Source organism: Podarcis tiliguerta (assembly GCF_965153285.1).
Source record: "Podarcis tiliguerta genome assembly, chromosome: 3".
In the NCBI taxonomy this organism is placed as follows: domain Eukaryota; kingdom Metazoa; phylum Chordata; class Lepidosauria; order Squamata; family Lacertidae; genus Podarcis; species Podarcis tiliguerta.
Window position 1 is genome coordinate 44,562,991 of NC_139536.1, and position 17,119 is coordinate 44,580,109.

Genomic DNA, 17,119 nt, shown 5'->3' on the forward strand with positions numbered 1-17,119 from the left:
GAACCCTAGTTTGCTGTGTGAACCAAGCCACTTTCTGTGAAGCTCACTGAACAGTCTAAAACATTATATAAACACTAAGTATTGTTCTATTGGAATGCACATTTTCCTGTTCTAGAACTGCATGAAAACACCCTTGATTTCTCGTTTGAATTCACACAAGAATGCACCATAAAGTTGTGACTATCACCTTGAAAATCATGCAAACAGCAGTGATGCTGCAGATAGGATACATAACTAAAGAATGTGCTATGTAACTAAATGGCATAGAAAGGACTCAGTAGCTACCTCCATTGTGTAATTGGTGTGCTTATTATCGAACACCAGGGCTTCTTGAATCAGTTGATGGTCTCCTTCTAATTTGTCAATATTAAGTTTGTAATTTATGATATTGTGCTCAAACTGCTTTAATTGGTTCATCTGGTCCTCTAATGGCCCTGCTATGTCAACAGAGCTCCGGGCAATTTCCTGCCAAAGGGGGAGAGTGAGAGAGAGAGGAAAAAATGTTAGTTTGCAAAATATATTTCTTCGTGGTAAATACATTTTAAAGCAGCAGTAAACTTAATTTACAAAAATCACAAAGGGAGGTAGGAACACTCATATTTGTGCACTGGCATAGATAGGTATCTGTATATAATAATCAGACGTGTGGGGAAATTTTGGTGCTCCAGGTGTCATTGGGCCATAGGCCATGCTAGGTGGGCTGATGGGAGTGGGGGGGGGCAACAACATCTGGAGAGCCACAGGTGCCCCACCCTTGATCGTGACACTTGTGGATGTTACAGAAGATGGGTTACTGCCTAGTTCCTATTAGCTGAAAACCATACTGTCCAACTCAAAGAGTGGGAAGGTGTGCCTCCAGGAAGGATTTGACACTGTGGTCATGGTCCTGCTCACCCACCCTAGTAGCAATCAGCATGGAGATCACCCACAGATCTGGAACACAGAACACCTGCAAAACCCTTCATCTGGAAACACCCCAAATTGTGCATGCTCTACTTAGAAAGCTATTCCAAAATGTTTCTCCACCTGCACCACCCTCTTTGATGGTATGAAAGTGTTCACTTTTTTTTACTGTGAGGATGAGTCATAACACTATTATGACCTCAAGCAGCGTGTAAAACATATACAGACCTTTCTGCTTCTGTTTCCGCTCCACATCTTCTCTTATGTACCTTGTCATTGTCTCTGTTCTGCATGTCACATCCCTCTTGGTCTCCTTCTTTCAATCCTGTCTCCGTGGTCACATCCACACCATGCATTTAAAGCACTCTTAAACCATTTAAACAGGCATGGTTTCCCTCAAAGAATCCTGAGAAGGGTGATTGTAACTGTAGCTCTACAAGGGGTTGCCTAACAATTTTCAGGACCCTGAACAAACTACAGTTCCCAGAATTCTTTGAGGGAAGCCACAACTATGTTTGGAACTGTATCCCCACCATTCAGTTGGGCTATGTACCTTTCATTATGGAGGCACTCCTCAGCAGCAAAATTGCTCTGCATCAACCACACTAGTCTCTCCTTCCCTGGACCTCCAGTACAACAAGATTCTCCCCATAATGCCTTTGTCAAATTCCCAGTTTTCTTGCTTTGGACTTACGCTGCCAGACGCACCCACTCCTGACAAGGAGTATCCCATTTTTTCTGTTGTGTAATTTCTGGCACTTAAAAAAAGATAGTAAGATAGCGAGATAAAGTAACCGTTCGTTAGTTTAGCACCTGTGGAGTGATGGAACCTTTGGCATTCTGCATACACCCCTAAGGAAACAGTAAAAGCTGCACATCTCAGTCAGAATTACCTCCATCTTGGTTTGGATCCAGGGTCCAATGACATTGGCCTGAGCAGCAAACTGGCGACGCAGGCGTTCATTTGCATGCTGGCGGGCCAGCTCCTCTTGCAGTGATTGATCCCTTACTGGGACAAGCTGTTTTACCTGCCAATGTGCAAAATTGAGTTGGTATGTAGGAAGTCAGATGCTGAAACATAAGAGGATTGGGGGCAGCAGGGGGCTACAAATGCATGTGGCTGATCGTACTGAAATCGCTGACCTCGCTAAAAACATAGGCCATTGACTATTAACAACTCATTATCAAATTGCCCCCCTGTGTGTGTGTGGGGGGTGCCCCATGTTGGGATCCACGCCTTAGATAATTTCACACATGAAGAAAGTAGTTTTAGGAAAGAATGACCCTTTCCAACCTTTCTTTCTTTTTTTTTTACGTAATACAGAGAAAAAGGGAAATGGGATTTCTGGAATCTGCTGCCTAAACTGACAGCTTCACCTCGTCTTATCGCTTTCACTCTTCCCACTGAATGCTTTGCACCAACTGCAGCCATAGTAGGTGTGGTAGCAGCAGCCTATTGTCGAGGACCATTTAGCACAGTCAGTTTTTAATTAAATAAATGCTTCTACCATCTGATATCCAAGCCCAGAAGTCTGGCTTTCACATTTTGCTTCAGTAGCCCAAATGTATTATTTTACTTCAAGGAAAAAATTTCTACCGTGAGCATATTACAATTACCATGTGAAATGCAGGTGCAAACAAATATTGGCTTGTATATACGATATTTTTGGTGACAGCAGTACAGCCTCTCTCACTATCACTGCTGTTTTGTGAATTCTTACTTTTAATTCCCCCCCTTTAAAAAAATTCCTTAGTGTGTTATTCACTCAGTATTAGGGTTTTTCTTAAGTTTTGAAAAGCAGCAAGAGCAGTCTCTGCTCCGATACTTCCCTGCCATTTCAAGCCCTTTTCTTGAAATGTTTTTAAAACCAATATCAGAAACACTAATCGTAATCTGGCTGTGGGTCTCACTGCTGTCCCTACCTGCAAAGCCATCCCCACAACAGGCACCCATAATTATTTAAAAGAGCAAACAGCTTCATACATAGCTATAACACCCACTCCAATCCTTTTTACTAGCTTCAGACCAACACTAAAAATACAAAATTCCATTTTCAGGGTGGAATATTACCCCACCTGTATGGAATCGTTTGTAAAGTGTTAAAAATAATGTTAAATTCTGGAAAGGATGCATTTTCACTACACTTCCATGAGCTATAAACTACATTATTTTTCTGCTTACAGTACCTTATCCCATTTGGTACGGATCTCATCCAGAGTGATAGTGGAGTAAGGGTTGTTAGGACTTATCCTGAGGCTGTAACTGTTAATCACTTTTTCCACTTCATTATGGATTGATACAATAGCTTGCCTTTCACCATCTGCCTCAGGCAAAGTGGCCTTAAACTGTTCGTGGGCAGTGATCAAACTCTGTAATCAGAAACAAAGGAATAAATGAAAGGATACATATAGTTGCATTGCCAGCTATATGGGCCATCTCAATATGTATGCAAATATATATTGAGCCCGGCCTTGGCTGGGCAGGGCAGGGTATAAATAAAAAATTATTATTATTATTATTATTATTATTATTATTATTATTATTATTATTAATATAAGCAAGGTTGCATAGCTGATAAATTCCACAGACTCAATGTAAAGCCACCACTTCATCATTATTGGTAAGACAAACAAGAGGAGGCCCAGAGCTGAACACTAAGGGGTTAACTACATGTTACACAGAAATGCATGTAACAGAGTCCTGTTTTCCCCCTTGGAAAAGCAACTTGGAGAGGTAAGTTGGCTCCTTACCTCTCTCGCCCTGACCTAGCCACTGTGATCCACGCGACGGTCACCTCCAGACTGGATTATTGTAACTCGCTCTACGTGGGGCTGCCCTTGAGACTGACCCAGAAACTCCAGCGAGTGCAGAATGCTGCAGCGAGACTCCTTACGGGGTCTTCGCTGCGAGATCACATTCACCCGGTGCTATACCAGCTGCACTGGCTCCCGGTGGAGTACAGGATCAGGTTTAAGGTGCTGGTTTTAACCTTTAAAGCCCTATACGGCCTAGGACCCTCGTACCTACGGGACCACCTCTCCTGGTATGCCCCACAGAGAAACTTACGGTCTTCAAATAAAAACATCTTGAAGGTCCCAGGCCACAGAGAAGTTAGGCTGGCCTCAACTAGAGCCAGGGCTTTTTCGGCCGTGGCTCCGATCTGGTGGAACACTCTGTCACAAGAGACCAGGGCCCTGCGGGACTTAACATCTTTCCGCAGGGCCTGCAAGACAGAACTGTTCCACCAGGCCTTTGGCCAGGGCACAGCCTGACTCCCTCCATTGGCAATCTTCGCAGAGCTCTGGCCCAATGGTTGCCAGTGGCTTGAATTAATTAATTTTATAATGAATGATTTTAAAGTGTTGTTTGTACTGTTTTATTGTTGTTAGGCGCCCTGAGCCCAGCTTCGGCTGGGGAGGGCGGGATATAAATAAAATTTATTATTATTATTATTATTATTATTATTATTATTATTATTATTATTCTGAGTTGTTTAAAACACATGTTCTGAACCTTCCAAGGCGAAAATAATTATTGGGAAACTACCTGAAGTAAAAACAAACAAACAACAACAACATCAACAACAAAACAGCAGGCAGAGAAAGTGTTAAGAATCCCTGAAATTGGGAGCACTTGTGTGTTGAATAGGGTTGTCATACTTCAAACAGTGAAAATCCATACAGAAAAGTTGAGCTTTTCTTAGTTTTGCCCAAATTTGGCAAATTAGCATGTTGTTGAGCTATTTTTAAAGAAAACCACCAAAGACATTGCGATACATCTGAATTTTCCCATATTCCAGCTATGTCTGGGAAACACATACATAACATTTAATTAGCACATCAGTACACTGGTGCATGAAAACTGCTGTATGGGCATGAATTTAAGGGAGTTACAGTACTTGTGGCCACGATTGATTGTTCTAAGTTGTTCATCTCAAACTAAGAAGTTCTGCAGAAAATATTTTCAAGGGAAAGTTAACTAACCTACCCAGAACTCTCAAAAAGACAGCCCTAGCAATTAGTAAAAAAATAAAATAAAATAATCATATATCCATTACTGGTAAAGGGTGTGGCCTTGTCAGGAAGCTGCCACACCCCACACCCCAGCAGAGGGCCCACTGAACCCCAAGAGCCTCTTCCTCCTTGCATGCTGCTTGTGAGCATGCAAGTAGTGGCAAGAATGAGGAGATGGAACAGTGTCCTACACTGTCTCTCTGAGCATTTGTGTGGATTAGGCGAAAGTGAGGGGGTCAAACAATGTACAGTGGATGCAGTTTAATTCCGAGAGGGAGGCCAGCTGAGGCCCAAAAATCTGGAGCTGGTGCGAGACGGAGTTCTCTCCCAAACCCTGAAAGGCCAGCCAAATAGCACACTTAGCTGATGATTAGGTCTGTGCTGATCTCACAGTCTGTGCTGGCTCCATGCAGAGAAGAAAAGAGGACGTCCTGTACTAAACATTATATTGAGGCTTGCCCGATGGCAGAAGCGCTACATTTACAAATTTGGAAATGGTCCCTCCACTCAGTTACAATGACCTCCCCCTGGGCAGAGAAGGATGGGGATATATCTGTGCAACATGGGAAATAATGAAACGAGCAGGACTGAATTCAAGTCTCCCTGATGCATGTCTGGCAGTCTAATCATTACAAAATAGTATCTCTTGCCTCTCCGCACCCCATCACCACCGTAAGATCCTGAAGTTTCACGTGTCAGGATGAATGTGCCTAGTCTTTGCACATTTATAAAATTCATGACCTGGGATTTATTTTTCCTTCTAACACACAAATAAGGACAAGCAATATCTGAAGCGTCTTTTAATAGGGCTGCAATAGTATAGGCGCTTTCTTCACAGTGAAAAGGGAACATCTTCTCTAGGCTCACAATGAAAAATAAGAATAATATTATTACCTGGATCTCCTCTATGCTATGAACAATAAACATGTCTTGCAAGTCTTCCATTGCACCTTCCATCCAGTTGTTGAAGGGAGCAGCTCTCTTAGCAAACTCCAGGTGAAGCTGGTCAATTGTTTCCAACAATTTCTCTGTCCTCTGTGAAGTAAATATACAGAAATGGACAAAGTGAGCCTTGCTTTTAGAAGCGTACACTCACTTTGGCTTACAGTTTGGATAGGCTCTGCAACCCTTTAGAAAACGCTACCAAAGTTAAAGGAAGTTCCGAGTGTACACGGGTAAAGGAAAGCAAAAGGGATTCCTGGGGACAGGCACTTGGGAGGTCATTGCTGGCTGTGTCACCACCAGTGCTACTGGATTTGACTGCTGTGGCATTGCTGTGTGTGCTGCGATTCAGAGGTTTGCACTGGAAGCATGTTCACATCATCCTGAGTTCACTGACTCCTTCCATATATCACCATTGCCACTTGCCCTTCTCCTCACTGGTGACCTTGGCTATGTTTCCAGAGAGGCATGTCTCTTTCTTTTTAAGGTTTTCTTTTTGTTTGTGTGTTGTCTGCTTTCTCCTCCATTTCTATGCTGAGTAGGCATGGATGTGGCAGCCATTCCCTCACTCCCCCAGCACAAGGGGCATATAGGATTGGGAAGAGCCATAGCTCAGCGGCAGAATACATGTTCTGCTTTGCATGCAAACGGATCCAGGTTCAATCCCCAGCATCTCCTGGTCAGACTGGAAATGGTCCAATTTTGAAAACCCAGAGAACCACTGTCAGTCAGCGCGGAGAATACAGAGCAAGATGCACCAATTGTCTGACTCGGTATATAGAATCACTGAATTTTAGTGTTGGAAGGTACCATGCGGGTCATCTAGTCCAACCCCCTGCAATATGGGGATCTTTTGCCCAACATGGGGCTCGAACCTACAACCCTGATGTTAATGTTCTCAGGCTCTATCAACTGAGTGGTGACAGCTGCCTGCATTCCTGTACTAATATGCAGTTGATTTTTGAGGCGTGTTGATTCTACGTTTCATTGTACTCTGAAAATTATCATGAGCGGCTTTGTGATCCAGAAATGGCAGGGGAAAGGATACAGATTAGTTAAACTACCGTATTTTTCGCCCTATAGGACGCACTTTTTCCCCTCCAAAAATGAAGGGGAAATCTGGGTGCGTCCTATGGGGCGAATGCAGGCTTCGCGGACCTCTCCGCTAGCAGCGGGAACGCTCCCGCTGCTGGCGGAGAGGTGCCTGCATGCAGAAGCCTGCGCGCGCTGAGCTCAGCGCGCCCAGGCTTCGCGGACCTCTCCGCTAGCAGCGGGAGCGCTCCCGCTGCTGGCGGAGAGGTGCCTGCATGCCGAAGCCTGCGCGCGCTGAGCTCAGCGCGCCCAGGCTTCGCGGACCTCTCCGCTAGCAGCGGGAACGCACTGGGCTCCCACGGCTTGCAGAGAGCTGCCTGTTTGGGGGCTGGGGTCGGGGGAAGCTCGGGCTTCCCCAACCCCGCGCCTGGGGGGGAAATAATTTTTTTCCTTTATTTCCCCCCAAAAAAACTAGGTGCGCCTTATGGGACGGTGCGTCCTATAGGGCGAAAAATACGGTAAATCAGTCGTGAATTGTAAAAAGAAATTCGCACCATGCCATGCACCAGCTTTCCAAAGGGTGGTGCTAGAAGCATCCCCTCAACTCTAACATCCACTTGTGTAATTTCTTTTGGCAGTAATGTGGGGACAAGTCTTTTATAAGCAAGTCATCCTTTTTTTATACACACACACACACACAAACAAACAACCAAAAAAGAAGACGAAGTTAAGGGTAATGGAGCACCATAGAAAACGTTCACTCCGCATCACTCAGTAGTCTACCACAATCTGTTAAAAACCCTCAGCCAGCCTGAGAAATCCAAGCTGCACCTTGATGTCAGGTTTACCTCCAATGCTTCTCTCCTCTTCTGAGTGAGTGTTCCCAGCCTGTCCCACTGATCACATATCTTCTGGCACCGATCGTTGACACTTGCAGCATCATGGTAGTCCAGTTCACTAAAAGAAAAGGACCGCCGTCATTAAGAACCAACAAAAGTAGGGAATGTGGTGGTAGAGACCATGCACCAAGACATGACCACACATTCTTCTTATTCCTACTACTACTACAGTGATACCTTGGTTTACAACCATAATCCGTTCCAGAGGTGTGCTTTTCTGGTTTTTCACAGCAGGGAAAACTGGATCAAATGGGGGGGGGGGGCTGGCATGGGCTGACACTGCGATGATGACATTAATGTCCAGCGGACGTTGCAAAAAACTTGTGAGCATGAGCAGCACCAGTTCCACCATCATCTCCAGTCTAGAATAGTGCTGAAACCACTTTTCAACCCGTTTGCCTTGGAGGTCTGTCGTTTGAGAAAGTGGGGGAAAAGTCTAAAGCCCCTAGAGCTCATGGAACAAGTTTCATGGTTCCTTGGATCCTACCCTTGATTTCTGAAGTTTGAGACAAGACTTTATCTAGACTAGTTTTCTGCCAGATTAGCTGTGCGATTCTAGTGAGAGCCAATACATGCACTTTATCCTCAAGCTAGTTGACTTTTATGACTGGCTCATCATATGCTGCATTTAGCTTTTGGCTGCTACCAGCATGCTCTCTGCATGCCATTATCTAACACAGACATTGTTATGGTGTGAGTACATCCATACCAATTTGAAATTTAATCTAACAGGAAAACACCCTTTAAAATCCAGACAAGGAAAGGGGTATTTGATGCCCTACACCTCAAAGGGGGAATTCTTAAGCTATATTACAATGAGCTTTAAGTCAGGGCAAAGAGTTTCACGTGAATAAACAATAAAAACAAAATCTGGCTGGACTTCTGCTTGTGCGATGAGACTTCACCTTCCTCTCCTACCTCTGTCAGCTACCCCAAAACTGTGAACCCCCAAAGCTTTCTCTGGGAGGTTCCTCAGCCACTTGGATATTTTTTGAGGGTGCACAGAGGGCTGCAGAAGGGGGGAGGGTATAAAGTCCATTGCATGAGCATAAGTCTATTCTGCTCACATATAGATAGCATTGGATACAACCCATTGTGCCTTGCATTGATTTTTACTGGCATCTTAAGGGGACAGAACATGTTAAAATAAGTCACTGATTCCCAGTATCATTAATCAAATGAAAGAAGCCACTATTTCACCTGTGTTAAACACACTAATGGAAGACACTACTAGTAGGGATCAAAGCAAACACTTACCTTCTCTATATGAGAACATTGGACCAGCATAATTTTATTTCTATGTGAGTGGAAAGAGATATCCTAGCAGTATTCAGAATATGATAAATGTGTAAGCAAGTACTATATGAGATAAATTCCAAAGGGAGCATATGCAAACCCTTACAACAAATAAGCAGTGCTTAGGACTATGAGTCAATTGGCTATTGGTATTCAATGTATTAGTATTCAATTGTTTTAGGTTACAAATGGGGAATCCATTGCTTCATCCCTTCACGATTTTGAATGGCTTTGCAACTGGAGTCTTGTCACTTACACATTGTCTACTATTTCTGGGACTTTACACTCTGGCAGTCAATAGTGGTTGTGAGTTGAAGCAGTCTTGCTCACATACACATGCATGCAGGATGTAGCCAGACACCCATCGGTCAACAAGCCTTTAAGAACTTTAACCTTTATGCTCTTAGCAGCTCTCAGCTGCTAAGAGAAAATGGTTGAGCTGACACTGAACTGTAACCAGTGTAGCTCAAGGTCACACACTCCAATTGTTCTCCAAAAATAGCAACCCTGCACTGCCAAGAGATGAAGACCAGAAAATATGGAGCCATGCCGACCCAGAAAGCAGAAAGGGAATAATTATCTCTCCAAAGGCCTGATTCAGTAACCAGCACAGCTAATTGAAAAGCTATAATCAACATCATGTCCCAAGTTTCTTAGACAACCCATCTTTCTCAGAACCATTTCCAGAGAGGAAGACTTACTTTTTATATCTCCAATCTGCTATTCTGTGAAAACTGTTTTGGGAAATGATAAAAAGGCTAGTTTAAGTGGAACTAAATTCTTGTAGCAATGACTGATTTGCCACTGATATTTAGCACTGTTCAACTTACCATCACATGGGGAAAGAAGTGCTAATTCAGGCTGCAATATCCTATTCACTTACTTGAAATTAAGACCCACTGAAATCAGCAGCAATGATTAACTCTGATGAATTGTGCTATTCTTCCCAAGTACTATTTGTCTGATTATCTATATGCAGATGAAATGAATAAACGATTGAATGATAACAGGAACCATGGCACAATTCAAAACAACTGTAACGGGTCCATTTCCCTTGAAAAGCATTCAGAATCTTCAATTAGTGCAAAATGCTGGAGCCAGGAGCTTGATGTTTTGAATTCATCGTGATGGTTCTACTTGATTTGCACTGGCTGCCAATTAGTTTCCAGGCTCAGTTCAAGGTGTTGGTCTTAAGCTTTAAAGCCCTTACTGGTTTAGGACCTGGCTATGTTAGGATCTGTCTTTTCCTATATTTTTCTCCCCACACCATCTTATAATCTTGGGCCCTTCCCCAAATCCTCTGACCTCGGAACGTGAAGCTGGTGTCAGCTATGGGTCGGGCCTTCTGCCATTAAGTTCACCAGCCCTATCACTAGACTGCTTCAGGCCTTTGGCTAACTCTGCCATTTTTTCTGCATCTGTTCTATGTTACTTATTGTGCTGCTGGAACTGGTTAAAGCAGATTGGATATTGTTAATTTATAAATTTAAATATGCATTGGGATGTTTTAGGGATTGTGGTCGCTTTACTTTGTGTTCATTACCACCTGCTAGTCAACCATCTTCAGTTTCCTTGCAGAAATAGTTGATGCAGACATTTGTAAAATAAAAAAGTGAATTCAACCTTTCTAAGTCCCACTGACCTTTGAAATCAGAATGTGTTAAAAATGTTCCTTGTTGAAATCAATGGGGCATAACACAAGTGTAACAAGTGATGAAAAAGAGCAAATGAACACAAAAATAAAAATATGCACAGCTTGTATTAATGATCAACAAGACCAAAAAATATACATGTCCTAATCAGAGAACTCCATTATTCATGTACATAGGTTTGCAGATTGACACTTTAGGTGGTATTCAACTTAGATTTGTTCACAATAGACCACTTTAAATTAATGGACCTCCTATAGTCATGGTCATTATTTTAAATAGGTTTACTCTGAGTAAAATTAAGTTGAATTTTACTGGGCTTTTCTGGTGACCTTATTAATTTACAACTCCCTATATCACATCACAAGTGGCATTTCATATTTGTGCAAGCTTGACTATGACATAAGAGAGAGAAATTTGGGAGTGCCAGGGCCATGGTATTAAAAAGGGCATTGATTATGTCTACAAACCTATTTGACAGCAAGGGATCTCTTTGCAAACAATACATTATTTTTAAATTTGTATATCTATATTTAACATCGCTACACACACATAAAACAACAAACCTCTTTCAAACTTCTGTTTGGCTCTTTCTCCCTTTGGCATCCCTCAAGCAAAACATGTAAAATCAGAAATGACATCTCACATGTCAGAGTTACTGATGAGGAAGCGGACAGAAAAGAAGGTTTGTTATTAGCCTTTGCCCTGCAAAGGCTTTTATTTTTAGTTTGGGAAGAAATAAGGAAGGTTTTCAACGAGGAGGCCAAGATAATAACACTTACAAAGCTATCTGTGGAATTCTTACATTGTACCTATGACACTATCGAATTTATTGGAAAGAGTTTATCGGGTAAATGTCAGCAGCTGCGTGCCTCTAAATGGAACATACTTCAGCTCTTGGGCTATGGCAGCGATCTGTTCCACTCTGTCCTGGTGAGCAGCCAAGTCGCTCTCAAAAGCCTCATGTTTCCTCAACAAAGCACGGATCTCTGTCAGAGTCGCAGCTTCATAATCCTTTTGCTGCAGAATCTGCTCTTTGCCTGGCAGGAGGAAAGAAAATCCAAAACCATTTATGTTTCTCATTAGGAAAGCTGATTGCTAATGGCTCAAGTACACAGAGAAACAGACCTTTGAAATCTGCTCATCTTTGAATTTTGCAATGCAGTTTTCCAACCAAATAAAGGTAAAGAATGTATACATTAGGGGAAGCTTGCATAAAAATGCATATATTGGTGAAAATAGCAATAAAATACATTATATAGGCAAGGTCAGTTTGTAAAAATGTGTAATTTAGGGGAAAATGTACATAAATCTTCACGAGGGCCTTTTCGTTAAAAAATAAATCACAGGCTGATGCAGAAATGTGGAAAACCTAAGAGAAAGAGAAATGAGAAACTTAAGAGAAACCCAAACTGATAGATTTCTCCATCCCTATATGTCTTCTGAATGACCCAACTGAACACATCTCATCAGTCATGTTTGAATAGGTGCTTGATAAACCTTCTGTTTCTCTGCCTTCTATAAAAATCAGGAGGAATATCAAACCAAATACATGCCTAGTTGGCTGCACCCCATCCCCCTTGACAGGTCAAAGTTTTCACAGGCCAGACACACATGGAAATGTTGCCTCACCAGCACCAGCCAGTGTGGTGTAGTGGTTAAGAGCGGCAGTCTCGTAATCTGGGGAACTGGGTTCGCGTCTCCGGTCCTCCACATGCAGCTGCTGAGTGACCTTGGACTAGTCACACTTCTTTGAAGTCTCTCAGCCCCACTCACCTCACAGAGTGTTTGTTGTGGGGGAGGAAGGGAAAGGAGAATGTTAGCCACTTTGAGACTCCTTAAAGGGAGTGAAAGGCGGGGTATCAAATCCAAACTCTTCTTCTTCTTCTTTTAATATCTTCCATCCTTAGTTTGGTAGTATCAACTTGCAAAAATGGGTACTTTCTGCAGACTTGTAAAATAGCTCTTGCTCTCTACGACTGCTTTGAACATGCAATATATGGAAAAACTGGGGGCTTTGGATAATGTCACTGTCTGTCTAGGGAAAGGTGGGAACAGGTAAAAATGTCTGAATTTTAAGGCACACTATTCCAGGATAAGAACATTCACAGTATGAAATTTTCCTGTCCTCTCCCCCACATCATACAGAAAAGCCTCTCCAAAGGGTTAGCTGAACAATGTGTGATGGGACACCAGGAACCCGTTGAGTGAGGAGGAAATCAGGCAAAACCAGGAGGAGATCTGTCCAATTCTGTGTGTTTCTTAACTCCCCAGGTTCCAGGTGTTCCACACAGGATAAAAATGAGAATAACAGCATAATAACATTTTTTTTAAAACTGGGATTTCTTCTTGTTGCACTTACAAATTATATTTAATTGAAAGGTTTCTTTCAATGCTTATGGAAGCCAAATAAATCTCTCTGGCCCATTTAGCCATGTTTTTGACTCCTCCTACCAAAAAAGGTTTTAAAACGTTGTAAAACTTATTCCGTCTCAGCAGGGCTAAATAAGAACATAAAGAGAGGCCAGTGTGGTGTAGTGGTTAGAGTGTTGGACTAGGGTCTGGAAGACCAGGGTTCTAATCTCCACTTGGCCATAAAACTCACTGGGTGTCCTTGGGCCAGTCACTACCTCTCAGCCTAACCTACCTCACAGGGTTGTTGTGCGGCTTTATTGAGAGAGAAGGGAGAAAACCATGTATGCCACTTTGAGCTCCTTGGAGAAAAAGGTGGTATATAAATGCAATGAAGAAACAAACAAAGAAGAAGAAGAAGAAGAAGAAGAAGAAGAAGAAGAAGAGGAGGAGGAGGAGGAGGAGTTTGGATTTGGTATCTTGCTTTATCACTACCCTGAGGAGTCTCAAAGCGGCCAACATTCTCCTTTCCCTTCCTCCCCCACAACAAACACTCTGTGAGGTGAGTGGGGCTGAGAGACTTCAAAGAAGTGTGACTAGCCTAGAATCATCCAGCAGCAGCATGTGGAGGAGCGGAGACACAAACCCAGTTCACCAGATCACAAGACTACCGCTCTTAACTACTACACCGCACTGGCTCTCAGCAGGCGGCCTACTTTAGACCAGCAATCCATCTAGTTCAGCGTCCTTTTCCCCACAGTGGGCAAGCAGCTGCTTCCACAAAACCCACCAACCAGAGCCTGAAGGCAGCCACCCCCTCCCTTCTCTAGGAAATGGTATTCAGAAGCATAAAGCTTTCAAAACCAGAAATTCCATACAGCCATCATAACAAGAGGATGTGAAATTGGGTGGATATTGTAGTTAACAGCAGGCTTCAAGCTTACCATAAGCCCAGGTTTCATGCGAAGAAGCCTTTTGCCTAAATTTGGCAGCCAAATGTTCAAGTCGCTCAAGCCTTCGAATTTCATTCAGCAACCATTCCTCATAGCCCTTCTCAGCCTGCTCAAGTCTTTGCCAAGCGCTAGCAATGTCCTAGGAGAGGAATGCAAACAGAACACCTTTAATGGTTTAAATTGTGTGTCTCAAGATTTCCGGGTCTTCTGTGCATATAATCAGCATCTTCCTTGACTCTACTATAATTCCCAGTGTAAAAATTTGGATTGCAATATGCTTGGGTCAATCACCTATCTTTTTTGCTATCTTAACTCTGTAAAGCACCATGCATATGCTGTTTCCAGGCTTAATGAACCATTCTAGAACCAACAAGGAAGATTCATAGGCCCCTTTACTTACTGAAACCATCTTCCCTTCTGATGGCATGAAAGCTGGCCTATTGCTGATCCTCAGTTTTGTCTGCAGTGTATTGAAATTGATCTCCAGCTGACATTTTTCTTGGACTTTGGGAGGCTTGTGTTTACGGCGATAATCTCTGAAGTCCTCTAACTTCTTCTGCATAGCCGCCATAGTATTCTCTGGGGTCCTGTTTTCCAGCCAAGGAGTTGTGCGACGAATCCATTCTAAAAGCTGTTTTGCACGTACATAAAATTACAAACAAATGATAAAAAAGATAATTAGAAGTGGCTTCTTCTTTGCATGCTATAGAGAAACATACTGTACACCCTGAATTTAGTGCTATTGGAACCCAACAGACAAAGAAGAATGATTTCTTGATGCGTGAAATAGAAGGAAATATTGTTAGCAGGGCTGGGGCTACCTTTAGCTGCAGTTGAGTCAATCTTGGCTTCCACCTATTGTCTGCATGGAGAGGAACAAACCCCATGCCAGGTTCATGCAATACAACAAGTCAGAGTCTAGCTCATTTCTGGCTTGTTTCCTCCATGTATGGAACAGTTGGGAGCAGGAGAAGAGCAAAGCACTTGTGCGTGTTTATCCATAGATTACTTTAAACCAGGCTTCCTCAACCTCGGCCCTCCAGATGTTTTGAGACTACAATTCCCATCATCCCTGACCACTGGTCCTTCTAGCTAGGGATCATGGGAGTTGTAGGCCAGAAATATCTGGAGGGCTGAGGCTGAGGAAGCCTGCTTTAAACTATGTTTTATCATGCTGTCATGAATCCTATTGAGGTGTCTCAGAGGGATCGGTTGGCTCATGAGGAGGAATGGGAGGAACTCAGGCAGTTCCTAGCAAAATGTGGGTGAGTGGAACTGGGATCCCAGAGAGGAGACCTGTAGTCTAGGGACTGGAGAGCCGGATCCAGAGGAAGGACCAAGCAGGTTGGCAGAGCAGTATTCTGCTCCTGTGACACAGGAGACGCCTAGGGACACCTCCTGCTGTGGAACCACCCAGCGCCATCTCCTGCCTGTGTGAAGCCTTCTCTGAAGCAGGTAAAAGTAATGGAAAGTAATTTGTATGCTGGCCCAGCATCAACCTCACCTCCAATTCAAGGGACACAGAGACGCCAGTGTGAACAAACATCACAAGCCCAACACACTTGAAAGAGTGCCCATTTGCTTGCCCAATCCCCGGACTTGCTCGGTGAAGTGCTAGGGCCACCCATAGGTCACTTACTGGTCACTTACTGGGTCAGCAATTGAGCTTATACGTAGCTACGAATCTATACCTCCTATGAATCTGATGTACCTTGTAAGCTGCTGCTTGTCTTTGTACTGCTCTGAATTATGGGTATTACAAACCAGCAGAAACCAAACTGAGAATTCTAGTTCTTCATCCAGCAGTGAGAGGCAGAACAGCTGCAGACAAACCAGGCCATTATCTCCTAGTGGTCTTGATTCTCGAACAGTGTGGTGCTGGCTGGCCAGTGTACAGGACATGCTGGAGCAGACTAAATACTGCTTCATTTTGGCCTGTCTCTCAGTCCCCCCACAGACCTAGCTGTGGCCTCTCAGAAGTGATGCCCAAGAGCTATCACTTCCCTGAGAACTCTCAAGTTGTGCTTGGTGGTTTTCCATATGTGAGCTGGGATTACTACCTCAGGCAAGAAGTAAAGGCTGTCTTGCCTATATCACTTCCCTATGAGTGCAAGAACTCCCTCTCTGTTTGGCCTAGAAACCAAAGCCAAACCTAGCCTCGTAGTCTGTATCTGCAAATTATTATAATTTAGGAATCATCAGTGTGAGTGACTGAAATCCTAAAGCTCATTCACGATGCGGTAGCAAGTGTATATGGAAGCTGCAATCAAGGAAGAACATCATCCAAATTAAGCTGCAAGCATAGGAAATCTCCACTGCATTTAACATCAAGAACATGCACTTTACAACACTGGATAAAAAGGCAGCAAATATATTTTCAATTAAAATACAGATCATGTTAAATGAAAAGGAGCTTTCCTCTCCTCATTTAATGACTATGTTTGAATAAAAAGAGCCTCAGCAGTAGATAACAGCTTTGGGTAAATGTTCTTATTAAATTGCTTATTCAAGCCATCCATGCTTTATTATCAGAATAATTATTTCACTATTATGTCGGTTTCCTTTACCTCACTTGCTAGCCTTTCATATTCTTCCATCAACTTTTCATTTTCTTGGTTCACAGCAAGTACCTTACAAATCCGATTAGCTGCTGTTTCCGCCTGAAAAACACAGGACATAAACAGTGTGGATATATCATTGCATTCTTAGACTGACACAAACTAAAGAATGACCATATATTGGCTTCTGAAAAGTAAAGTAGCTGTGTTTACTATTGTAACCTTCAGCTTATACACACTTTCCTTGGAATAAGATCATTTAACTCATTGGGACTCACTTCTTACATAGGCTTGCACTGTGAATTTATTAATCTTAAAGGTGCCTTAGGACTCTACACACACACACACACACCCTTTATATTAACTTGCTTTTTAACTAATTTAGCTTAAACATTAGCAAAATACTTGTGGGGAACTTGTGGAGTCATTACCCACAACGACACTGCAATATATTTGATGAATTACTCATTTTCTGTAAGGGCTATTTTGGTTTTCATCTGTGTCAAAGTCGATATAGATAT

At 42.9% G+C, this 17,119-nt stretch overlaps 1 protein-coding gene across 1 annotated transcript in view; it reads right to left on the reverse strand.

Moving 5' to 3' along the window:
* ACTN2 (actinin alpha 2) overlaps window positions 1-17,119 on the reverse strand; it is a 56,109-nt gene that overhangs the window by 9,761 nt on the left and 29,229 nt on the right. Inside the window, exons 9-17 of the mRNA XM_083432154.1 lie at window positions 16,608-16,700; window positions 14,441-14,671; window positions 14,032-14,179; window positions 11,625-11,775; window positions 7,740-7,848; window positions 5,812-5,952; window positions 3,091-3,273; window positions 1,797-1,931; window positions 286-465 (exon numbers count right to left, since the gene is read on the reverse strand). Of these exons, the coding sequence (XP_083288280.1) occupies window positions 286-465; window positions 1,797-1,931; window positions 3,091-3,273; window positions 5,812-5,952; window positions 7,740-7,848; window positions 11,625-11,775; window positions 14,032-14,179; window positions 14,441-14,671; window positions 16,608-16,700 (1,371 nt within the window). The remainder of the gene's footprint in view (window positions 1-285; window positions 466-1,796; window positions 1,932-3,090; window positions 3,274-5,811; window positions 5,953-7,739; window positions 7,849-11,624; window positions 11,776-14,031; window positions 14,180-14,440; window positions 14,672-16,607; window positions 16,701-17,119) is intronic.